The sequence below is a fragment of the Dendropsophus ebraccatus genome, chromosome 1 (assembly GCF_027789765.1).
Source record: "Dendropsophus ebraccatus isolate aDenEbr1 chromosome 1, aDenEbr1.pat, whole genome shotgun sequence".
Lineage (NCBI taxonomy): Eukaryota > Metazoa > Chordata > Amphibia > Anura > Hylidae > Dendropsophus > Dendropsophus ebraccatus.
The window spans coordinates 182,445,643-182,472,200 of NC_091454.1; the positions used below are offsets into that span (position 1 = coordinate 182,445,643).

General features: G+C 42.2%; 1 protein-coding gene across 1 annotated transcript in view; it reads right to left on the reverse strand.

Annotated features, from left to right (window-relative positions):
- IGDCC3 (immunoglobulin superfamily DCC subclass member 3) overlaps nucleotides 1–22,950 on the reverse strand; it is a 98,396-nt gene extending 75,446 nt beyond the window's left edge. The window contains exons 1-2 of the mRNA XM_069958910.1: nucleotides 22,862–22,950; nucleotides 5,657–5,730 (exon numbers count right to left, since the gene is read on the reverse strand). Of these exons, the coding sequence (XP_069815011.1) occupies nucleotides 5,657–5,730; nucleotides 22,862–22,950 (163 nt within the window). The remainder of the gene's footprint in view (nucleotides 1–5,656; nucleotides 5,731–22,861) is intronic.
- Nucleotides 22,951–26,558: the final 3,608 nt, after the last annotated feature.

Genomic DNA, 26,558 nt, shown 5'->3' on the forward strand with positions numbered 1-26,558 from the left:
AACCAATAAGATGTATACTTATTAAAGGGGTATTCCAAGATACAATAGGGGCAGGTACGACATTGCCAGAGGAGTCAGAACAACCACCGACCTGCCCCAGCGATCTCCACATCGGCCCACAGCTCCTTTGTTATGAATACAGCCATGGGTACGGCACGCGACCCATGGCTTTATTCATTTCTATGGAGCTATTGGAAAGAGCCAAGTGCTGTAGTCGTCTCTCTCCGGCACCTGCATAGTGAATGAATGGAGCCGCCGGAGAAAGCCAAGTACAGCACTCAGCTCTTTCCAACGGTTCCATAGGAATGAATAGAGCCATGGGTCACGTGTCAAACCTGGGACTTCTTGAAAACAAAAAAGCCGCGGGCCAATATGAAGATCGCCGGAGGGTACGGAGGTCGGACCCACGCAATCTCTTTTTTTTCCCCTATCCTGTGGATGGGGGACAAGTTATTTTATATTGAAATGAATATAAAATAATAACCACTACCACTGAAATACATGTGTACAGATATCTGGGGGGAAAAAAAACTCTAAACATTGTACTGATGTCAGAAGTTTCCAGTCTTCATAATCTTTCCGTTGCCTCCAGCAATTTGCACATCATCCAGTTTTAGCCGCTGTGCATCAGCAGAAACTACAGCTTTCTACTGCTTTCTTGTCTCCACTACCCGCTCCAGTGAATGCAGAGAGAGAGACAAAAGCAAGCTACACGCAGCCATATCTCACATATTTTAAATGGCTATTGAGAAGAGAAGTACCAATTATAATGAGAATAAAATAAAATCAATTATGAAGAAAGATGAATGGATTTGACAATGGGACCTTTAAGACCATGCAGAATGGAAATCAATGCTTAAACCACAGCTCCGGCGGATACATGAAAATCCGGGTTTTTACTGTAGTTAACCATGTCGACTAAAGTTAGCTAGGCTTTCCTTATCCTGGAGCAAATGACAGTCTTCTCTGGGGCTTAGCTGTTGGGCATTTGGCAGTATGGCTCGAGTTTTGTACAAATGTTAGGGGCCCCATGCTCTTTCTACTATATCCTTAGTACATACCTCAGAAGGAAATTAAAAGAAAACTTGCATTGGAATCCAAGTGCAATTTTTCACTTTGTGTAGGCCATAATAGGATAATATCATTAGGCACAATACACTGCAATACTTAAAGGTCTGAACAGAATAGGCCATCAATGTCTGATTGGTTGGGTGCTGACAGCAGGGAACCCCCACCCATCAGCTGATTGGGATAGCCTCTGCAGGGACACCTATGCACAGCTAGTGGTGCTGAATATCCCCACTGTCTACTGTTTAGTGGTGGTGCAGGTTGCTGCTACTCAGCTCCAAGTTGAATGGGAGCTGAATTGCAGTAACTGATGCCACCAGTGCACAGTAGACAGTGGGGTCTGTCCAGTACCATTAGCTGGGTATAGGTGCTAATGCTGCTGCTCTGCCCAACAGCTGGTTGGCAGTGACCAATAAGGCATTGTTGATCTTTCCCCCCTCCAATAAATAAATAATAATAAAAACAAACCTTTACAGCACCACCAATAGACAAATATTCCTTTCTGAATATGGCAACACAAAGCTATTTTTTACGTTTTATATTTTGTAAAAGTAGTAAAACTATACAAATCAGTGACCCCCATATTATTATTAGCATGCAATTTTTACCACACAGTAAAAGGCATAAAAATAAAAACCCAAAGAACATCCTAAAAATTGTGTCATTTTTTTTTATTATTAAAACCAACAATTTTAATATCAAGTATCTTAATCCATTCTATGGTAAGTAAACTCTCAATAAAAAAAAACATGAGTCTCTGAAAAACTGGCTACAGCACCAAATGGTGGAAGCTACAGTCATAATATGAGCCTATAATATGCTAGGGTAACATTAGCCATAGTAATATATAGGATGAGGGGTCTTACTCCTAATATATGATCATGTAACTACAAGAGGAGGAGGTACCATAATGGGTTTGGTTCTCATTCCACCTATCCATCCCTAGGGGAAGAGAAAAATTCTGACTGATTCCCTTCTCTGTTACTTGCTAACTTTTCAGTGACTGGTAACAGAGGCCCTGCACAGGTTGAAGGGGTAGGATCCTATTTCCATAGTACTCGGTAATAGTTTACTGATAAAACTTGCAGGAATGGAGGTGTAGGCTCCCATAAATGTCACTTCTTGGCACCTAACTAATATGCATTTGTATATACTTGGCCATTATAGGATGACAGACTGTTCTTTATATATAAAAGACAGAGGGACACAAAGCCTGCTACTAGCAAGAGAAAAGCCTGAGCAGGAAATTAGAGAGAGGAAGTAAGTCCCTGGTGACATTGTCTGCTATAAGAGAAGGGGTCATTATACCAGGGGGCCCACTGGGGAAAATCCTCTCAATACTCCCAATAGCTCTTTGATCTCGCCCAAGCATTATATGAGTTAATGCACATAGGAGGATCACTGTCCCGTGTTCCCACTTATTTGGAGTTCTTGCAGGTGCTTGTTTACTTTTTATGTATAGATGGTTGCAACATTAAAATGAAATTTAACACCTAGTATTTGGTGGGCAGGGACATTTTGAAACAGCTATTACTAGGCTTTTCTTCACCCAGTTTGCTCTATTACCCCAAGGCACAGTTCATCAATGGCCTCCCCATCTGTGAGACCCAGCTACTGGCCACATACATTGGTGCTTAAAAGTTAAGCAAATCAAAGTCAAATCAAACATATGAGTCAAAAATATTATATTTGGTCATATAATTACTGAGGAAAGTGATGCAATATTAAATATCTGTGAGTAGCCAAAGTATAGGCTGCATTCCTACATAATGACAAACCATTTCCCTATGCATTCATTCATGGTTGTGTAAGGTGGCATTGAATGGCCATTAATGATCGCATAAAGTGTGTGCTTTTACCCACATTCATTCACCTGCACTTAGGAATGAGGCCTTAGGGCCCTATTACCTAGAGTGATAATCTGTCCAATAAGGCCGATTCGGCAGATTATCACTCTGTGTAATAAAGACAATGATCAGCCGAAGAGCTGACCATTGGCTGATCAGTGTTAACATGTTAAACATGTTAATCATCGTCTGCCAACCGCAGATCTTCACAACACGTTTTGGGGATGTATATCATTGTGCAAAAGATGACCTCGAAATGATTGTTGATGCTCATTGCCAGTGCTGTAGCTACTATGAAGGCAGACCACGTAGCTGCTATGGGGCCCATGCGGCCCCCCAGCCCCCCCCCCCCCCGGGAAAGCGTGGCCTGCCTCCATGGTATGGGCAACCCCCCTGTCACCCCTGGAACTGTGCGTCCCTTCTGAGCAGCTCTCACGGACCACCCCACCCCCTGGGACGATGCTCAGAGTTGCTCACATGACACGGCAGCACCCCTCCAGAACCCACCCCAGGACAGTGCTCAGAGCATCCTGTGAGAGGCACTCTTAGCATTGACCTGGGGAAGGGTGTTCTGTGATCAGTGTCCCCTTGCTGCGAGAGCTGCTCTGAAGAACTGTGCCGCCCAGGGGGTACACCCCTGCTAATTGGTCTTGAAAAGCTTACAAACTCATCTTTAGGGTATAAACCCACACACCGTATATGCAGCGTTTTTACTGCTGCGATACGCAGCAAACTCGCAGCAAACTCGCAGCAGATTAGATCTAAATAACTGAACACTGCATCAAATCTGTACCAACAAATCTGCTGCGTATTTGTTGCATATCTGCTGTGTATACGGTGTGTGGGTTTATACCCTTAGGCTATGTTCACACAACACAAGAGACCGGCCATTCTGTGACCATCACGGAAAGGCCGGTCTCTGAAAAGATCATCGCGGCCGGTACTGCAGTACCGGCTGGATGATCTTTAGGGCCGCAGAGTTCTGATGCGGGTGCATCTGTGCGCATCCGTGCGCGCCCGCATTAGAACTCCCCACTGCACACTATGGCAGCCAGAGCCGCCCGCTCCACAATGTGCACTGACAGGGTTTTCTGCGGCCGATATTCACTGAATAGCGGCTGCAGAAAACTGACATGTCAGTTTTCCACGGCGCCCCGAGAGATCCCGGCCGGAGCATATGCTATGTGTATACGCTCTGGCCGGGATCCCATAGAAAACAAGGCAAGGTATACTTTTGTACAAAGTACTGCTGTTGTTGCCTTAAAGTGTATGGACTCCTCCAGTCCACAAATCATGTACAAGTAGAAATTCAAGACCTCCCCAGGAGTGGCCGGCTAACCAAAGAGCAAAGCATTTAATGGGCCACCAAGTTCACCTCGAAGCAACTAAAGGCCTTTATCACATTAGCTAAATAATATTGCTGCCTGTCTGCAGTTTGGTAATCAGCTGGACAAGCCAGAAGGTTGTTGGAGTATTGTTTTGTGGACAGATGAGACCGAATAACAGCTTTTTTGGTTAAAATGAGAAGCATTACGTTTAGAGATGAGCGAACCTTGAGCATGCTCGAGTCCATCTGAACCCGAACTTTCGGCATTTGATTAGCGGTGGCTGCTGAAGTTGGATAAAGCCCTAAGGCTATGTGGAAATCATGGATATAGATATTGGCTGTATCCATGTTTTCCAGACAACCTTAGAGCTTTATCCAAGTTCTGCAGCCCCCGCTAATCAAATGCCGATCGTTCGAGTTCGGATCGACTCGAATCCGAACCCGGTTCTCTCATCTCTAATTATGTTTGAATAAGGGAAAGTATTGCACTCCTGCATAAATACCTCATCCCATCTATGAAACACAGTAGTATAAAAGTTTGGACTGGATTTGCTGCATCTGGGCCAGGACGGTTTGCCAATCATTCATAGAAAAATAAATTCAGAATTTTTATACCAGTAAATTCTAATTGGAAATTCCAGGACTTCTGAACATGAGCTGACTCTAAGACAATGTGGGTCATGCAGCAAGACAACAACCTTAAGACACAAGTTGTTCTACCATTAATGGCTAAAGAAGAATAAACATAAAGTTTTGGAATAGGTAAGTGGTAACTTTATTCCAATAGAAATGTTGTGGAGAGACATGACCCAAGCAGTTAATGTAAGAAAACCCACCAACATAACAATCCAATATCACGTGCAGGACTGATCAACAGTTACTGGAACAGTGGGTCACACCAGATACAAAATACATACTTTGCCAGATATGTCATATTAGATATTATTTTATACGTGTTTGGTTCATTTTACTTTCGGGACTCAAAAGGGTAAACATTTAATGTACAGTAGTTTTAGGTCAAATCTATGTAGAACTAAAGAAAATTCTGAAGCGTTCACAAACTTTCAAGCATCACTGTACACTTTTTGGAAAGGAGATACTGTCTCTTTAATGGACTGCTCAATTTAAAGGGGGACTATCAGCAAGTTGGATGAAACTAACCTGATGATAGCCCCTTATAACGCTGGAAACGCTGAGGAGGAAGGTTTGTGTCTTACCCTCCTCCTCAATGCTGTTAGTCGGGGGAAACTCCACTCTGGAGCACTGCCGCGTCATCTGGCCTGCCCCTTCTAATGATAATCAATGGAAATAGCGTGCTGGATGATGCAGCAATGCTCCTAAGAGTGCTCCAGAGCGGAGTTTACCTTGACTTACAGCACGGGACCAGCACCGAGGAGGAAGGTAAGACACATACCTTCCTCCTCAGTGTTCCTGGCGCTATAGGGGACTATCAGCAGGTTAGATTCATCTAACTTGCTGATAGTTCCCCTTTAATTTTAAACAAAGAAAACACAGTATGCAATTCTTGAACAAAGATATCCAGGAGGAAGAATAACTTGGCTTGGCTTGTTTATGACCCTCTTGCTCCACCAGTATAGTCGCTCTGCTGAACTATAGGTTGCCTCAGGACAACCAATCACTCCCTGCCTTACGTAAGTTCTTAATATGCGCAACATGCCCAGCATCTCAGACTTTTTTCATGGCGGCTGTAATCTGGTCTCATAAACAGCACCACCCAAACACTCAGGGGAATATTTACCATTTATGCATTTTTTGGGGGGGGGCGCTTATGCACTTTCCACCTGCGCAGAATGTCACAGACCTTGCTCAAAATTTATCTATAGGCACCCAGGCCTTGATGAATCTGTGCATTTTTTTGTGTGCTTGCCCAATTTTTGAGCATTTTTTTGGCTTAAAAATTGGCAAAAGAAGCCACATTCATTTGGAGATGTTATCCAATAACTAGTAATACTAGCAGGATTTCACATCTCTGCCACCAGACTTAAAGCGAATGTACCAGCAGGCTCTATGACGCGGCTCTATAAGGCCAGCACAACTAACTTCAGTGCTTGAGGCCAGTCTGTGACCGGGAATAGACTGGCGCTATGTGCAGGAACCGAGCGGCGGTTCAAAAAAGGACCACAGCTTTGGCATCCCTGTGCCGGCACTGGTCTATTGATGTATAAATGTTAAAGCGACACACCTGCTGGTGCATTCGCTTTAAGCAATTAAAGGGCCAAAAATGTACACCATACAAGGGGGTGGCAAGTAGGGCAACAATAAACTTAAAGAGCAATACACACAGAAGCAAATGTGAAGGTTGTCCTCCCTCCCCTACATACTAGAGCTACAGCTTATCGTCACAGTATTCTTATATATTCCCTTTATTTCCATTGTAGAAAAACAGAAACCCATTAACTGTATTCCACAGGATAAAGCAATGAATAAAGTAATTTGACTCTTCATAATAAAAACCCATTGCTCAGTAGTTCCCCGCTGCAATATGAGTTCACTGTGGCATTATAGATTATATTTCTTAATTTAGAACCACTGCATGAAGATACTTGAATGGTAAATCCAGTGAAATGATTTTCTGATGTTTTATGAATAGATGCAAGATAGGTTACAAGGATGGAGCCTCTGATCTTGGACTACCGCTGTTTTTCAGAATAAAGCAGTTCGATCAAACAGTGATAGAATCATTTAAAAGGGTCAAAATGGCTTAAAAAAAAAAAGGCTAACCTTCCTGATCGCCCACTGCTGCCATTCTAATAATGCCCAGGTACTCACCACATCCTGGAAGTTCTTACGACACACATTAAGAGTGGTATTACACTGGAACGATTTATAGGCGATTAACAATCAACAATAAACAATCTCAAACTACACAGGACGATAATTGTTACTTATGGTCGTTCTTGCACCCGTCCTTTCCTATCTGATAGACCAGGGAAGGAATGAATTACGTGGTATTACACCGAACATTGTTTGAACGATTTTTGAACAATCAATGATGAAAATAGGTCCAGACTCTATCAAACGATCAGATGATTCTCGTTGGTTGTTTAATCGTTGCCTGCTATTACATGAAACGATTATTGTTTAAATCCGAACGATCAAACGATTTTTTGAACGATAATTGTCCCGCGTAATATGGTCCTAAGGCTATGTTCCCACACTGTATTTTTGCTCAGTATTTTGGTCAGTATTTTACAACGAGAACCAGAAGTGGATTAAAAACACAGAAAGGCTAAGTACACACAAGGAACTGTCGTGTGTGGACATCAGGATATCAGGAAATCGCACATCATGCAGGACTTTAATATCGGTTGTGTCTAGATTAGGTGACACAACTATATATATATATATAAATATATATATATATATAGGCCCAGTGAGTTATCCATAGTCCTTCACCATTATTTGCCTCCATCTGCATCAACTTCATCCTTCCTCCTTCCCTCACCCATAGTATAATACAGATTGGTTAGAGTTCAATAACAAGTCTACTGTGTAACAGGAACCGAGTTCTCTCCATTCTGTATCTCTCTCTATATATTTAGGGCATAAAAGCATTCTGTAGGGAAATGTATAGGACAAAGTAGTCATACCCATTGCTAACTGGTGCAGAAAATCAAGCATTATGCAATTTCCATAGAGAAACCCTGGCACTGGGATAGTTCATACTGGCAACTCAGTCATATCACATGCTGCATTATTCTAACAAATCACTTTATTCAATGTCTAGAGCGGCCCGGGTTAAGTGTTGTTATTGTGCAAATGTAGAAAGGAAACAACAAATGTAAAATAGAGCAACAAAAATTATCTGTCCTTGTCGACACCCATCACTACTAAATGCTAAATTCTGCTTCTGTATTTTAAGATTAATGGACTGAATTAGGCCTTATTAGTGAGGACAAATTACTATGCAGGAGCCTAAGATCAAGTGCAGTTCCAAATGTTCACTAGAGTGATGTGAAGCTACTGTAAGTAACACTCTAGAGTAATGGAAACACCTTCTATAGGATGATAGGTTGCGAGCCACCATATTTGAGTCTTGATGGGTGCTCTATACATGCCATGGAAAAAAAAACATTTATCCACCTCCTATGTAGCCTATGTACCAAGATGTGTGCACATTTCCAGCCTGCAAAGGTCAGAATAGGCAGCCCGCCACTGTGTACCATGAAATTCCTGCTCTTCTATTGTCCACCCCATTCTCCTTGTACTATAATACTATTATGTGCACTATACCACGATTATCCCTGGGTGCTTCACCTAGCTTCCCAGGACCAGATCCATCTTTTTCCAGCACCCGGGGAGAAGTGGCAGAGACTTCAAAGACTTCAACAGGAACGAAGAGCTTCATTCCGTTCATACTGTAGATTCGCTCAACTCTATTTTTGACCAATCAGATTTCGCCTGACAGTAGAGGCATTTTGGTTGGCAATGCGGGGGGAGGTTTATCAGTTTATTCTTAGGGACTGTATTATGCTAACACTTGAATTGAAGGATGTGGTCGACGGTCAAATTAAAGGAGAATTTTTAAGTATTGTATTGTCCCCCAAAAGTTATACATATCACTTATATACAGTTATTACTGTAAAGTTCTTTTTCCCTGCACTTACTACTGCATCAAGGCTTCACTTCCGGGATAACATGGTGATGTCACGACCCGGCAGGGGGACACTGAGGGACACAGGGCACTGGAGGGACACTAAGAATCCCTTCGCCCTCTTCCTCTCCTGCAGCCACAGCCCGCACAGCTCTGGCAGTCGGGTCGTGACATCACCATGTAATCCCGGAAGTGACATCACCATGTAATCCAGGAAGTGAAGCCTTGATGCAGTAGTAAGTGCAGGGAGAAAAAAACTCTATAAACATTTCCCGTAATAAGTGTATATTGGTGATTTGTATAACTTTTGGGGGACAATACTTTATCAAAAACTTTTGCTAGACTTCTCCTTTAAGATGTAGTTGAAGTAGCAGGATTGATATAAAAACATTTTCTCCTGGGAGCTCTGGGAAGAAGGATAATCAAAACAGCTGTCAAGCACCATTTTTTGAAAGGTAGTTTTCCCTTCGAGTCAGTGTTTGACTCAAATAAGAAGCCTTAGAACATTATCGGGGATTCAAGCCAAGCCTGTACTGTTCTGATGAGGAGCAATAACCACTTAACAGCTGTGTACAGATGGTATATCTCGCCTCTAAGTAGTTGTCTGGCTTGGGTTAAATCCCCAGTCATGTTCCAAGGCTTCTTATGAGAGTCACACACCAGCTTGAGGGGAAACCTAGCTGCAAAAGGTAGCATCAGAGAGCTGCTCTGCATATCCTTCTTCTAATTATCAACAATGTTGACTGGCTGAGCGGGCCTGCCACATCAGGAACCGGGTACAAGAGCGATGGAATGCGGGCGGCAGCACTGGAGCCAAATTCATAAGTGGATGTAGTTGTTTTCACCCACCACCTCCCAGGCATTGCTAAAAAAAAAATGTCCTGGCTGGACAACCCCTTTAAAAGCGCACTTGGGTTGTGAACTGTTAGTTCCTTTTGGACTATACAGTCCTGTAGATGCTCCACTCTCCTATGTAAAGATCTTGCAAGCTCTGCATTATCATCTTCCATCTATAAAACGCTACTTGGGCTTTGCAACAATATCTAGAACATGTCTATTCCAATTTTTGACAACAGGCGGCTGATGACATCATTATTACCATGTGCAGGCCAAACCAAGCAGCATTATCCTGGGCATCAATCACACCAGTAACCTTCTGGACCTGAGCTGTCAGGTGACTTAAGTCTATTTTACGGTAAGACAGGAGATTGGTTGTCCTGTGCAATGATGTCCGCCCAGGTCATTAGGGTCCATTAATCTGTAAGTCTTTCAAGTGAAGAAGGAAAGCAACATTAAGAGTGGAGGGTCTTAAAGGAATAAGGATGTCTCAACAGCATTAATAATGGAAATTTTAAAGAGCGCAGAGGATCCTATGTTGCCATCATGTTGCTCTTTTTACTGGTCCTAGGTATTTTATATTACTACCAACCTCCACGTTCTTATACCCCATTACGCCCAACTCCCTGCTATTTCAATGATAGAAATCAGTAGCAAACAGAATACTAAATGAGAAATAATATATCACATTAGCCTAATAAATCGTGCTGCCAGTCTGACTCTCCATATAGATCAGGGATCATTCTGGGGAATTGGATTGCTCTTCATTAACACCTATTTAATAAGAAATCCTTGCCTATTTCTATGAATTTACACATGCAAATTTACTATACATTGTGTATGTTAAATGGCTTCACAGTATTCACACTTGCTAATGTGAACTGCGTTAGACTCGTCTGCTGAGGACATCTGCTGAGGGTGACAGACTATTATTTATAAGCGGCTCCTCTGACACATGGAAGACTTCCATAAGGGGCTATGGCTGCTTACCCGCCAAAAAACTGTGTAAATAAACATTTGCAACCTCCTTACACCCCTTGTAGCAGCAGACACCCATTGATTTACATTTCCATTTTTTATAGCGTGAACACTAACCATGCTTTGTTACTGAACGCTATGTATGTTAGGACCTCTTTCAGGGTTCAGTAGACATCATAACCTTTGCATATTACCCTACTGAGCAAGAAACTGAAGAAGATGCTATCTGAATTATGTATCTAGTAGCAGCGATTGTTCATAGATAGGGTCTGGAGTTGACAGCAAGCTGTATTTCTAAGGTAAAGTTGCCTGTGGCCTGGATGTGTGATCAGATTAAAGTAATAGTCTTAGGCAAGCAATAAACTCATTGTTAAATGACCAGTTTAACTTTCATACAAAGTTAATGCTTATTTAATGAGAGGTGGGAATGTGGGATATAGATAAGCTGTACTTAGAATGACTTTCGTCACTTTGGTGGAATGAGCTCACATTCCCGGCTAATGTCCGGAGTGTAGATGTCTTCAAATTCAATTTTAAGGCCAACGTTTTCTGCTGTCACTCTCTTGTATTGTCCCAAAAGCCACCACACGCCCCATTGTATCCTGAGAATTCTCATTCTATCTACAAATCGAAAGCCAACACATTCCCACACTCTACCCAAATACCCTAAGGCTGGGACTATATGGGTGACTTCATCACTGAGAAATTGCCTGTGGCCTCAATGACCCAAAACTAGGGTGGGTCACCAGATAATCCATCATCATCATCCATCTTGCATTTTCCTCCCTCTTTAGAGGCCTAATAGAATTCGCAGCTCTCGATATCTTGTATGGTTTTGTAAAAGTCTGCGGATGCATTACTTGGTTGTACAATTGAATGACAATAAGTTATAAGTAAAAAGTATTCTAAAAATGACAGCATATACAGCTCTTCTCGCCATAGTGTCTGAATCCTAACAGGTCTGGCTAGAATCTATTGTGTTTGTTCTTTTATTTGGATCAGAACTGATCATGCAAAATTGCCTCAGCAAATGTAAGCTCCCTTATGGACTCAATTCACATTCAAAAACAGTCAAAACATTATCTTCCATTGATCTATCCGTCAAACAAAATCATATTAAAATGGACCAAATACTGATGGGTGAGAACAGAGGCTGAATGCTCCCAGATCTACAGTATCTGCCTCTGTGCTTGGTTGGTTGTGCAAACTAGAATGATCTGCATCTGCAGCAGAAGTCACAGGGAGCAGTCTTTGTCTACACAAATACTGCAGTTATTTATATGGTTACCACATTGTGTATGCAGCCCACACTTTTCGGTCTGAGCCCCCAGGTTCACTTTGACCATGATGCCAGACTATGTCACTTTGGTGAATAGTTGGCAGTCTTAGCGACAAGTTGTCCCCCAGGACATGTGATCAGGATTTTGTCACTCATCTTTTATATTGTTTTTAGCAGAGATACATTTGTAAGCATCATGATGGTGTAAGAACATCACCAGTGGCTTAGGAGACACATGTGGCTATATGACTAGAAACCTGGCAGTAAATCAAAAGGAAATCTATATCTGTAAAAAATTTGGACTCTACCCTAACCTTTTTGCTCTGCACATATACGTCCAGTGATCTGGAATAACCCCAGGTGGAAACACTGGATGCAACAAGTTGGATCTGTTTGACAGCACCGACATATACAACTCAAAGTCAAAACTTGGAATACAAGACAAAGTGACTTGTCAGCCCTAAATATCAAACTATAAAATGGGGTTAGTCTTAGGATGCAGGAACACGCCTTATGCAGTCCTGAGGGCCTAGAATGTTAGTTTGTAGCTGGAGTGCTCATTTTAACAACCCCAGTACCCCTCCGACGTAACCCTTACCTGCTTCTTCTGGTAGATAATAGTCCCCGAACTCATCGGATCTCTCCAATACATTTCAACCTTGTTGTCGCTCATCAGGGATAAGCGTCATTCAGTTTTGAGTAAAAAGCAGCATTGGTGGCTGTGGCTGGATCTGTTCCATCTGGTGACCCATAAGCCTGAATTGGGCATTAGGCCTAACTATCACACATAGTTGTCCTCCAACGTAGTAGCACCGCATGTCATATTTTTTTGATTCAGCACAACCACGCCAAATGACAACTACTGTATGCCAGATTACCAGAGCGGTGTAAATCAGGCCTTAAGAAATCATCTTATTTTTTGACTTAAAGGGGTAATCACTGGGACTTTTTCTTAATAAACTGGCTTTGTTATCAAACCCAAGTCTGGATTGGGGTGGCAATCAGTGGCTAATACGGGACAATGCTGTGGCCACTGATTGGCTAAAGGAGCCGTGCTGCTGTGGCCGCTAGTCAAGTGCTATTCATTGAAACTGGTGTCCATGAGAAGAGCAGTGGTAGGGAAGCAAGAGAGATAAGTACATGTTTTTAACTCGAACCTTTACTGTGATAAGATTTACACAAAAAAAATTACTCCTTTGAAAGGGTTGCCAAGGACTAGAAACACATTACTGCTCTCTTCCAAAACAGTGCCACCCTTATCCACAGATTGTGTCTGGTATTGCAGCTCAGCCCTATTCACTTTCATTGTACAAGGCTGCAATACAAGACATAACCTGTAGAGATTGTTTTTTTAAAGAAAGCAGACATGGGTTTCTAATTTAGTAAAATCACTTTAAATTGAGGGGTCCACCTGTAAATATTATATCAGACAACAGTACAATCAGTAATTCCCTTATTTGATATTATTGGGGGAAAAAAAAGGGGGGACACTGCAAAATTAAGGCAAATGCAGTCTGCATTCTGTGAATGAAGTAGAGAGGCAGGTCGTCCCTATGTTGTGGACCACACCTGCAAGAAAAAAGGCAGGAATATAGCCCCCTTACTTTATTATCAGAGGCACTTCCCACCTATCAAGGAAAAAACTGCAGTGATAACCTTAGAGGAGAAAACTGCTCATATTTCAAATGATATAAGTAAATATATAATTCAACATGAACTACGTATATAATGATTTATCAAGTAATTCATGTTAATAGGTAAAATACTTGTTTTTCATAAACTCCATCCTGGATATATTCATATATATATATATATATATATATATATATATATATATATATATATATATATATCCCCCAAGTGCTATGCACTACATTATGAAGTGAATACAGTACTCCCCTGCTGCAGGTGTGTCAACAGTAGAGTAACGCTTTTGTGCTGTGGTAATACCCTGCATGTCCACTAAGGGCAGTAGACAGGGTGGATCTGACATTTGTTCATAAATCCAATACACTTCTGCTGGATTTAACCCTTTATAAAGAAAGATACCCAGATGCCTAATGCAACGCAACAGTGACTCCAAAGTTGCCAAAACTCTATCTGTCAAATCATGTTATTTTATTAGAAATCCCTAATTTTACATTTTATATATGCGACATTTAGTAGTTTTCAGATGTTCAACTTGTTTTGAATAAGATGTCATATTGTTGTCTCCATCCCTTTCAGCATCTACTGGTTGCACTTATTTGATAGCACGTATTGCTCCATCTTTCCTATGGGGTTTTGTCACTGATGTCATGTTCCTGAATGAACGTCTTAGGCTTGTGCTTACGAGGAATAATTGATACTCAATTGTCTCTAGTAATAATCATATTCATTAGACTATTTTAATAGAGTGTATTTGCCGAGTAGAAGTGAATGAATAAATCCGTGATAATCCTAATTATATGGGATTATAATATAACACAAAAGAAGCTCCGCGTTTCTTAGCGGAATGGATTAAACACGCCTGGCATGGTCCAGAGCTGCCTATATGTAGTATGTATATGTGGCCACATGTCATCGTCAGGCGAGGGGCTGACATGCACTGCACCCAGATCCATATCTCTACAAAGAGGAACCGTGCACATTTACAAGCAGAAAGATCAATGGGAACGGACCCCAGGGGGCTCATTATCCGCAGCCAATGATACAAACAAGATGATATTATTCTTGGTGTTTTCGTGACATACACTTGTTAACATGGTGGCACGGTGCGGGTTAATACATTGTTGTCATTATTTTGGGGGGGGTTACCATGAAGCATGCCATGCAGCCCGCTGCGCGTCCCTTTTCCCATTATTTATTGCCATTTGGCACAATTCCCTGCTGCTGGGAGACTTGTTGACACAGCCATGTGCTCTAGTACTAGACAGTGTTACACACCCGGATGGTAGACAATGCTCGGCCCATCCACTAGCACTACAAAGAGATGTTATGATGAGGTTGTCATGGCAACAGGACACCAAGGATCTCAAAGTCTTTTTTTAAGGGAGGGGGTCTTTCACTGCAAGATGCTGCAGAGCAATGTGGCATTGAGAGGTCCACGGCTACTCTGTATGGGGACTGGTACAGTACAATGCCTAGGATAGATTTGGGTGTGTGAGATGGAACTCATGTGGATGAACAAGACAATGCTACCACAGTAACAGACTAGGGGTAGTCTGGGCAGCTTCGGGGAGTTTACCCCATAAAACTTTATCAATGCAAACGATACAAAGAAACCTAATAATAAAGAATACATCATCTTTCCATGCAATAAAAAATAACGCTGAGTGTGGCGAGGTCCCACGTGCATCTGGGCTATATATACCATGCAGGTTTATTGTAAGCTCTTGGGTTCAGGTGCTCAGTAATGCTCAGCTGCAGCACTGGCCACCATGTGACTTTTAGGTACACTCAAGACTGGAAGGTGCTAGTGTAGTAAGCAATGCATTTACTTACCGCAGATGGTTATAATCAGTGATAGTGACAATCCAAAGCACCACGAGCAGCCTATACAAGCCATAGTATCACTTTGTAGGGTCCCAAAAATATCTGCCAAAATGCAGCAAGAAAAAGCAGTCTGGAGAGTGCAGCTGCACAAAGCAATCCGGCCAGACAGCAAGTCTCAGTTACTCCTCACTGGGACAATTGGGGCATGTTTGCACCATTTTGCACATGCATTAAAAAAATTGTCAGCATCCCCTTTGCTCCTACAGACCATCCGCATGAGTGTGTGAGTGTGTGTGTGCACTGAACCAGCAGCTCCCAGGCCCCCCCCCCCCTTACCTCCTCCCTCTCACTACAGTTCTCTTGAGGCCCTTTCTGGGGAACAAAAGAGCCAGCTAGTGTTTTCTGGCAGTGGACTTTTTAAGCAAGTGATCCCCATGCTTTTGAACTAGGGGCGTGTGGATTTTAGGGGAGGTATCAAAGATCCCCCCCTTTTCTCCCCGAATCTTGTCATGTCACCTCTGTTATTTCTCTCCTCTCTAAAGGAGTGTGCCAGGAAATTCAGAGATGCCAGGCTGCATTGGTGCGCCGCGCTTGGTCATAATGAATGCTTTATAGATAATAGTTTCTAGATATAATATATTTATTGAAAGAAAAGAAAAATCCAGAACAAGCGTCAATTGTACGCTCTGCCTATAAGACAAAGAAATAGTACCTTTAGCGTGATGGATGGATGTGCTCTGACAGGAGCAGGGCAGAGGATGGGATGGCTCTTACATAAATGCTTCAATACACTGGCAAGGAAAGTGGAAGACACATGCAAATGAAAAGACAAGCACTAACCATAAAAGACAGCAGGGCTGGGGTTGCATTGTAAGCGAAGAGCCTGAAAGTTCAATAAGAGAGGAACATAAAATATACAAAGATCACATTAATGCGACAAAGTGTCAAAGAAAAAACAACAAAATAACAGGAGAAAGAAAACTGAGAAAAATAGAAGCATTTGTCAATGAAATGGAAACATTGTTGTATATATACGGTCATAGGCTATGTTCACACATAGTATTTCTTTGTATTTTTTGTACCAAAATCAAGAGTGGAACAGATCAGGCAAAATTATAATAGAAAGATTTGCACAGTTTGTGTGGTTTTATCCCACTCCTGGTTTTGGTTAAAAAAAAGACTGAAAGTAATACTATGTGTGAACATAGCCATAAGGTGAATATTTCAAACTCAAAGGATTAAAATTCATGACAGTTTACACTACATGATGGGGGTTGTAACACTGCAGGGTTCTTCCAGATACTATAGTATGTGACATGTTCAGTATACCTCCTCAGAGGCAAAACGCCCTCCGTATTGTAAGGTTGGGATGCAACAGCAACATGTTAAATATATAAAAAAAAAAAAAAAAACACAAAAATTCGCTAGTAGATAACAGATGCAAGTGGACATCGGTATTGATTTGCAGAGCAGGCAAGGCATACAGTAGATCATTCTTCAGTACCAGTTCCCATCAGTGCTGCAGCTATAAGGCTGGATTTTTTTTTTGCATTCTGTACTTGTTACAAAATTTGTGTTTTGGAACCCAAATCGAAATTCCTTAAAAAAGTATGATACAATGTAAGCCAATGCGAATTAAACCAAACAGTGGATGTATAAAACCATGGATTCAAGGCATGATGCCTCAAATCCACAGCACACTCCAACTGTTAGAGAATTTCTTGTTGAATTCTCCATAGAAATTAAAGGGGTTATCCAGTGCTACAAAAACATGGCCACTTTCTTCCAGAGACAGCCCCGCTCTTGTCTCCAGCTTAGGTGGGGTGTTTCTGCTCAGTTCCATTGAAGTAAATGGAGCTTAATTGCAAACCACACCTGAACTGGAGACAAGAGTTGTGTTGTCTCTGAAAGAAAGTGGCCATGTTTTTGTAGCACTGGATAACCCCTTTAATGTTAAAATCTGCTTGTGTTAGAAATCTGCAACCACAAAACATAGTTGTAGATTTCTGCACAAGTCAAAAAGACAGGAATGGCCCCCCCTTCTCTGCTTGCCATGCTTTGCGGGGATTGAGTTCAATGACCGGCACAGTGATGTTTTTTGGTTAGGGACTCATGTGTATCAGAAACCTGCACGTTGGTACATGAGGCAACAGGGCCGTTTCTAGAGGCGGGCGGGCCGGGCGACCACACGGGGCACCGACAGCTAGGGGGTGCTGGTGGCTCCACTGAGCTGCGGGCACCCCCAGCACAGGGGGGCTTATTACTATGGGGGAGTACAGGGGGGCTTATTACTATGGGGGAGTACAGGGGGGTTATTACTATGGGTGGGGGAGCACAGGGGGGGCTTATTACTATGGGTGGGGAAGCACAGGGGGGCTTATTACTATGAGGGAAGAGCACAGGGGGCTTATTACTATGGGGGAAGAGTACAGGGGGGCTTATTACTATGGGTGGGGGAGCACAGGGGAGCTTATTACTATGGGTGGGGGAGCACAGGGGGGCTTATTACTATGGGGGAAGAGCACAGGGGGGGATTATTACAATGGGACAAGAGCACGGGGGGGGATTACTATGGGGACTGCACAGGTGGGTTTATTACTATATGTGAACAAACCATGGGGGGATTATTACTATGGGGGAGCACAGGGAGGATTAATACTATGGGGGGGGGCACAGGGGGATTATTACTATATGGAGGCACAGCAGGGGATCCTACATACAGGGGGCAACTCACATACCTACTGACTTTACTGCACAAGACACAAAAGAAGTGGAAGTTGTAAAAGTGCGGAACCTAAGATGTTTGTCTGGCAGATTCACAAGAGATGAATTGTTGCTGCAAGAAATCATTATGGTGGACTGGGCCAGATGGAGAGGAAAAGGAAAGTGCTGCCCCAGATCAAAGAAGACATCGCCTGTGAGTCACTGAACTGCTTTTTTTTTTTTTTTTTTGGGGGGGGGGGGGGGTGCGCTTTTAGCAGGATTCGCCCTGTAGTCAAAATTACCTAGAAACGGCCCTGTGAGGCAATATGGTTTGATCAAATTATATACTAACTTCTGATGTTGGTTTTTAAATGTAGCTGAACAAGCTTTCATGTCAAACATGGGTGTGATGTGCAACCATTCCTGTCTTTCTGACTTGTACATAGTTGTAGATTTCATTGCACATTTGGTGGTGGTGGTGGTGGGGGGGGGGTGATTGATTGTGGTGGTGGTAGGAGGCTGCATCCAACTTCTTCAGCCACCAGTAATCAAATGCCAAGAGTTCAAGTTCAGATGAACCTGAACATGCTCAAAGTTTGCTCATCTCTATTTAAGAAGCAGCTTCCAAAAATGAGGAACATAATTGACTAGGATATGATGCAAGGTACCCCCCCCCCCCCACACACACACACACACACACACACACACCATATGGCAAGAAGCAACTCTGATGAATATCACTTTTATCATATGTTTGAAGCTTTACAAGGAGCAATAGGAAATACAGGGTGCTTCAAAAGTATGGAGACATCCATAAGGCAGATGAGTCCAAGATATTGGCATTCAAAATAGGTGCTGTGTTGGTGTCATGGTCAAACGGGTTTCCACCTTCCCCCACTAAAATTGCATCATCGTCTTCCGATAAGTGGCCAAGACAGTATAGATGTGTGGAAATCAGTGGTGATCTGCAATTTCATGGAACAAAATGGCTGACTTATATCAGGGAAGATAGAGAGGAGGGTAATCTACTGTAATAATCCCTCTCGTGGTATTTCATACTTAGTATGAACCAAGCTTTGCTAAGGTGGACAGAAGAGCCTGATGGTTATTTCCCCTTTCCCATGACCCTTGGGCTACCTTTCAATCCCCTCTTACCTTTTTACACTAACAACGCAGTCCAGCGGGCTCATAAACTGATGTTCAGCACCTAATAGCAAATAGGATAGGGCTAACTCAATTCAGGCCCCCTCTTTCCATGGCCCTATAGTAGCCAGACTATAGACTTTGCCTCTATGGTATTTACTCCCTTGCTTAAGAGGAATGAGTTAAGAAAGATCATTGTAAAAAAAAAAAAATAATTTAATGGAAATTGGTGTCCCAAAACTGATCCTGATGTTATAAGACTACTTTTAGTGTAACAGCATTGGATAAGGACAGTATATAGAAATGTAAATGCTATATGATAAATGCTGGAGGCAAATGACCAGGAATCAGATGATAAGTGTCCTGAATATCAGTAGAGAAAGGACTTGATGGAACATAAAGGTTATGTCCATGTGTTGGTGAACCAGCAGCGAAACATATAGATTTTACTCAGTATTCACTATGACTTTCAGTTCACCACTGCTATATACCTTAAAGGGTGAAATTCATGGTGAAAAACCCCAACAGAAATAAATGTCATCCTATAGCAGCACCACAACACATGGGTTAAGCACTTAAGAATCCATCCTATAAAGCCGATCACCGAACCCAGAAAGGAGGTGCATAAGGCACAGCGACTAAGAGCATAACGGGAGCTTTATGTTCATATCAGACTATACCCACATCTGCATGATGTCGGCTCTCCCTGTGCTTATATGGGTTTCCTCCAGGTGCTGTGGTTTCCTCCCATATTCTAAGGAACATATTTAGGTGACTATTAGTGCTTGGGACGGGGAAGAATGTAAGCGATTAGAATCTAGAAATTACCACAGAATATGTTGATATGTCTGATAACAATCATAACGGACAATACATGGCATGAAATTGTAGTTACAGATGACAATTCTACCAAGGTCAGGAATAGGACGGGGTTCTTTGTGCCCAAGGCAGTGGCTTTGAATGCGTCCCTATCCACTCTCAGTCTCTGAAATTCACTATGACAGTTGTCAGATGGACACATATTCACCTGGTAGCTATGTTTCATTCTACTGAACATTCATGTTGTAAAGAAATTTAAAACATATCTGTACTTTCGAACTATTTTTAAAAACGTGCACGGTTTTGTTAGATGAACCATTCAGAGGGGTGACAAGGTGATTTTAGTGTTATCACTGTTCTTATTGAGTCCCTGGGAGCCCCCTCCATGGTGGACAACTAGTTTTTATTTTCTCAGTTTCAGGGGGCAGGACCAGGGCTTAGCTGTTTGCCAGCAGCACTCACACATGCACTTCCTTCCCCTTACTTGTCTGGCCTTACAGCACTTACTCCTCCTTGCTATGCCTTGACATAGTGCTTGCACAGGCAGACACTGTGCTGGGGTATTATTTACACAGTCTACTAGTACAGGCAGTGGTGAAGCTACCATAGAGGCAGGGAAGGCAGTTGCTATGGGGCCCATGGAGGGAGGGGGCCTTGGATGCACAGAGAAGAGCCTCCTGTGTCCTTTTGCTTAACCCCTTATGTACTGCAGTGTGTAAGTGACCCAGTGTTCCCTTACATCTCTGAGCTCCTGCAGAGGTCAGGGGTTATCAGTACAGGAGTAGTGAAGAAGAGAGCTAATTGTCTTCTGTATTAACCCTTTTTTGTGTTGCAGCATGTAAGAGAACACTGGGTCACTTACACACTGCAGTACATAAGGGGTTAAGCAAAAGGTAGTCCTCCCCTGCACCTATGTATATAACAATGTGGCTCCTAATAGGCTGTTATAGTTAAATACAGTGGATGGACAGAACAAGCAGACATTGGTTTTATCCTCTGCCAGTCACTGTTGTGGCTTCACGCAGGATTCTGCCTCTGGCCACAGGAGAATTTTTTTGGAGGGCACATCACCGAGTATGTTTATATATATATATATATATATATATATATATATATATATATATACTCGGTGTGATATATATATATATTTATATATAATAGTGTGTAGTGAGGGGAGCCCCATACAGTTTTTTGCTATGGGGCCCCACGAGTCCTAGCTACGCCTCTGAGTACAGGTGTCTTGTGTATGTCGGTGGGAAGTAAATAATGTATTTTTTATTTTTAACAGAGCCCTAGGTAACTGCCTGCTCCACCAACCCCTTTCAATTTCGGCGACCATCTGATCATAATTTTTGTCAATCTTATGCAACACTTGTACCTAATGATGACTGACAAGTGATCACATAGGGCGAATTTATTAATGTTATGCCAGATTTCTGGCAAAAAATTATTTTGATAATTTTGATGTATGCCTTGCTTGCACAAAAATGTTTTCTTATTTTGCTGCTTAAAGCACTTTCTAAAAATGCTAGCAGGACTTATCACGAGGATGTGGTTTCCTGCTGTCCTGCAAATTTATTATCATTTATACCAGAAATCTACAGCAATTTACATTTTACTGTGTAGCTCATGGACAGATCTTACTTCAGTGCACCTTGCATTAATTAGGTCCCTTCTTAAAGGGGTTCCTCAGCCTCTTAAAAGTGATGGCCTACCCTTAGGATATGTAATCAATAATAAATCTGTGGGGGGACCGACTCCCAAAATCCCAGCTGATCAGGCTGTGATACCAGTGTTTGTTCTGCAGCTTTATTCCATTCAAGTGAACGGGACATTTCTGTATTACCTTGCACTGTAACTACTAATAAGAAGGTGCACAAGCCAAAAAGACAGAAATGGCTGCACATCGCACCCCTGGCTGACACGAAAGCTTATTCAGCTACATTTAAAACCAACATCAGAAGTTAGTATATAATTTGGCCAAACCATATTGCCTCATGTACCACGTGCAGGTCTTCTGATACACTAATAAGAAGGTAATACAGGTACAAATGTTAATAAACATTGAAGATGCTGCAGTGTTTTCACAAGCACTGCAGACTCCCGATCATCAGCGAGGGGTCCCAGAGCCTGCCAATCCAATATTGATCCTGAGGATAGGTCATACATTTTCTAAGTGCAGATAGCCCCTTTAATGGACTCCCTCTATAGTGTCTACAGTTACTGGCTGATTATATATCTGGAAAACAATCCTAAAGTTACCTGTGGGGGAAAAAAAAAACTTTTTATATGTCTTAAGGAGTGTTTAGAGTGTTCAGAGGAGAAGCACATGGCCAGGCCTATCTCTCTCTGCTCTGTGTGTATGGGAGCATAACAGTACCGCTGACTTGCATAATGAGCCTGTCAAGTGTGCACGTCCCTTAATTGTTCTAGAGAACGGTTGGGCTCTGAGCCGACTGGTCAAAACTTTAGATATGTGTTATGAACTTACAGTACCTTCCATCTTTGGTATGAAGCCTACACGAGCGTTGAACCATTTCCTTGGCGAACCACTCTGGCATTTAGGCCAGACATCATAGTGGAAGGTGGGAAATGTCAGCCAATCAGTGAGCAGGGACACCAACCAATCATGCTGTGCACTGGAACTGCCTTGGAACTCTATTTAAACTTACCGATGAAACTTATGGTCTCGTATGTCCGTAATTGGAGTCTTCTGGCCATCCGTAACATTTCTCTTCTGAGCTTCTCCTTTGATCACTTGGACTTCTTACCTTTGGCTACTTTCTTCTGACCTTTGTTCATGGATTGTGATTTGGAACATACCTGGACTGCTGTTGTGACCCGCCTTGACCTCTGGCATAGTACTTGGACTCTGATTCTGTTCTGAAGCTGTCCTCCGGTTCTCATTCCTGGCCTAACTCTGGTTTGTGTATTCAGTTTGTGATTTAGACTTTGACAAGACAGTCTGGTTCTGACCAGTGATGAGTGAACATCCCAATGTTCGGACAAAAAACTAAAGGTGCAACAGCAACCCACAGGTGTAAGGACTTACCGTATATACTCCTCCCAGCGTACACACGGTAAACACCTACTCTGTAGATATTAAAAATTAAAATATAAAAATTTTTTTTTAGAAAAGTGAGGATCTTAGCAAACTATTTGATCAAACAGAGTGTACCATGTCGCCACGTTAAGGCGTCCTCAAGACATGGTCCCTACTCTAGCATTTTCACACTAGCAATGGCCTACAACTGGGCAGATAGGAACCAAATGATCTCTTAATGTGGCGACATGGTACACTCTGTTTGATCAAATAGTTTGCTAAGATCCTCACTTTTCTAAAAAAAAAAAAAAAAAATTATATTTTAATTTTTAATATCTACAAAGTATGTGTTTACCGTGTGTACGCTGGGAGGAGTATATACGGTAAGCCCTTACACCTGTGGGTTGCTGTTGCACCTTTTGTTTTTTGTCTGTACCTAAGCCACAAGCAGCGTGCAACCTGCAGTGTGAACAGAGTCATAGATGTGCTGTCAAAATTTCCTTTTTTTCCATCCCAATGTTCGGTTTGGATCCCGAACCTAAACAAAAAAAACATTCACGAACAAATAACAGACGTACAGTAGAAGGGTGCGCTTCGGTCTACGCACATGAGTACAGATTATCAGGTGCAAAGCGTAAATTACGCAGTTGTGTACCTTCGCAATTTCGAAAATGTTCGAAAATGATCATTATAACCATTTTGATCATCGAACAAATTGTTTGTGATCAGCGTCATGTTAGCGTCATGTTCGTACCACATACGAACATTTACGAACATGTTCGCTGTCGACTATCCATTACATTTGATGCTATTCCCGTTATGCCTTTAGAACTCCAAATTAAACTCCCCGATCATTTTTCTGAGGAAAAGAAGCACTTTACGTAGAGCTGTAATCTTTATTTTTGTCTCAGACCTCATTTCTTGGAGGGTCAGAGGCTAAGAATACTTTTTTGCTGCTGCAACAAGACCATTAGAAACTTTTTTGCTTACCCCAGAGTTGGCGACAGTGAGAGGTTTGTGCCATTCAGACTTTTGTCACAACTAGGCTCACTCTATCAGGCATGTAGACTGGCAGAATAATATTGTGCAGGTTGAATAACATAGCTCTACGTTACCAATTTAAACTTTACCTGACTGAATAGAATACTTACAGCTTAAGCCCCTATTACACGGGGTGACATAGAGGAGCAAACAAGTGCTGTCAAAGCTCACTTGGTCCTCATTCCTATACTGCAATGATAGTGGCGGCAGCAAGCGGGTAAGTAGGGGGGGGTAGAGCTGCGAGGGGGCTGCCAGGTGATTGCTACATCGTCCAGGCAGCCCATAGAGGATAGTAGCAGCGGACATCTCCTGTTTCACTGATTCCTTGAAACCCATCACTTGCCATCTGCAAGCCATTGGTCACCCGTAAGAAATCAATACATGTGGTGCCACCATGTCCCCACAGGAATGGAAGAATTTTTAGGTGTAAAAGACTTTGTTTTTATTATGGCAGTACAGAACATTTACTCAGGAATTGCCCAAAGAAACCTCTGTAGCAAATTAGAAAAAAAACTAAAGTTCCACAACTTTAAAAAAAAAGATATGTTCTGCAGATTTGTATGATCACATCAATCACAGCATTTTATATAGTTTTTGCTATGCTTATTAAAAAATTTAAAAAATATTACATGTAAAAAAAAAAAATCTGGGGAGGTAGTGAACACAATTGTTGTGTCCACTACTTCTTTAGATTTGGCATTAAAAATCAAAGCCAATAAAGATCTGCCTCCTAAGGGTGCTCCTAAAGACAGTTTAGACTAAACCCAGGAATTACTGGTATGACAAGACTAATTTCTAGAAGTTATTGGTGGCCAACTATGGCAAGAGATATTGCTGCATATGTTTATGATCAGGAATGTGATAATTTAATAGTTTGTGGTAATACACACGCGCCAATACCAAATATGTTTATTTTTATTTTATTTATATTTTTATTCATAAAATGGGAAAAACTTTTATTAGAGGAGCGTTTGTTTTATTTAATTTTTTTTTTTTTTTACACATATATTAATTTGAAGTACCCCTAGGAGAGATCAGTGCAGTATACATATACAGCACTGATGCATGAGATCAATGCTGTATTGCTCTGGGCTGCTGCTATGGATTACCAGGCCAGGATCAGCATCAAGATGAATGGATCGTCCCTCTGCTATCGCATTGAGGGGGGTTGATCCGTCTACTAGGGATGAGTCTTTAGAAGGCATTTGAATGCAGCTGTCAGTTATGTCAGCTGCATTTAACTGTCCTAATTAGTGGGGGGGTTGTGATCAGCCAGGAGCATGGTGGCTCAGAACGGGGTCATGGCGCAGCCCCCTCTGAACCCCCCCCCAAGCGGCGTCATGACATACTAGATACGTCGTAGGTTGCTAAGGGGTTAACGATATCTGACATACGCCGGCCTCCTGCAGCTCCTCCAGCTATAAAGTCACATACTCGGCCGATGGATCACCCACTCACTCAATCAGTGACTGGGACGGGACACTACTGCAGTCACTGACTGGCTGAGCAGGCAATCCATCAGCTGCTCCATGACATTGCAGCTGGAGGAGCCAGGGCTCAGACATACACGAACCCTTGCAAAAATGACTTCTGCCAGCTGTGAGAGAGACCCGAGAGCAGCGCTACAAAAGGGTGTAAAATTTAGACTGGTGCAAACTGCCCACAGCAACCAATCACTGCTCAGCTTCCAGCTCTGGTGAAAGAAAAGAGGAGCTGTGATTGGTTGCTGTGGGCAGTTTGCACCAGTCTAAATTTTACACCCTTTGATAAATCTCCCCCTATGTGTACATACATATTACTGACAAATATGCACAATATATACACACATCATACACAGATAAAAAAAAACACATTACCTATATGCATACATAGTAAACACACACTATATATACATACACATTTCATATACAGATATAAACAAATGCACATTATATATATGAATAGATAATACACACACACAGTATACACACATACTCACGTACATACTTCATGTTCACAGATTTACCAGATGTATATATATATATATATATATATATCTGCTTTACAGCTGGTGCACTGATAACCCCTGACCTCTGCACATTTTCCTTTCCTACTTAATTGCCAGCTGGAGAACAGAGGTCAGATGTTATCAGTGCAGTGAAGCAGAGATCTCTGTCTTCTGCTTGTTAACCCTTTCTTTGTTTTTTTCAGCATGTAGGTAAACATTGGGTCACTTACACACTGCAGTACATAAGGGGTTAAGCAGAAGGACACACACTCTTACCTTCTCCACCGGGCCCCCCTCCTGCATGGGCCCCATAGCAACTGCCTACCCTGCCTCTATGGTAGCTATGCCACCGGGTACAGCTCACATACTGTCAGATCAGCTGCTCCAAGGCCACACT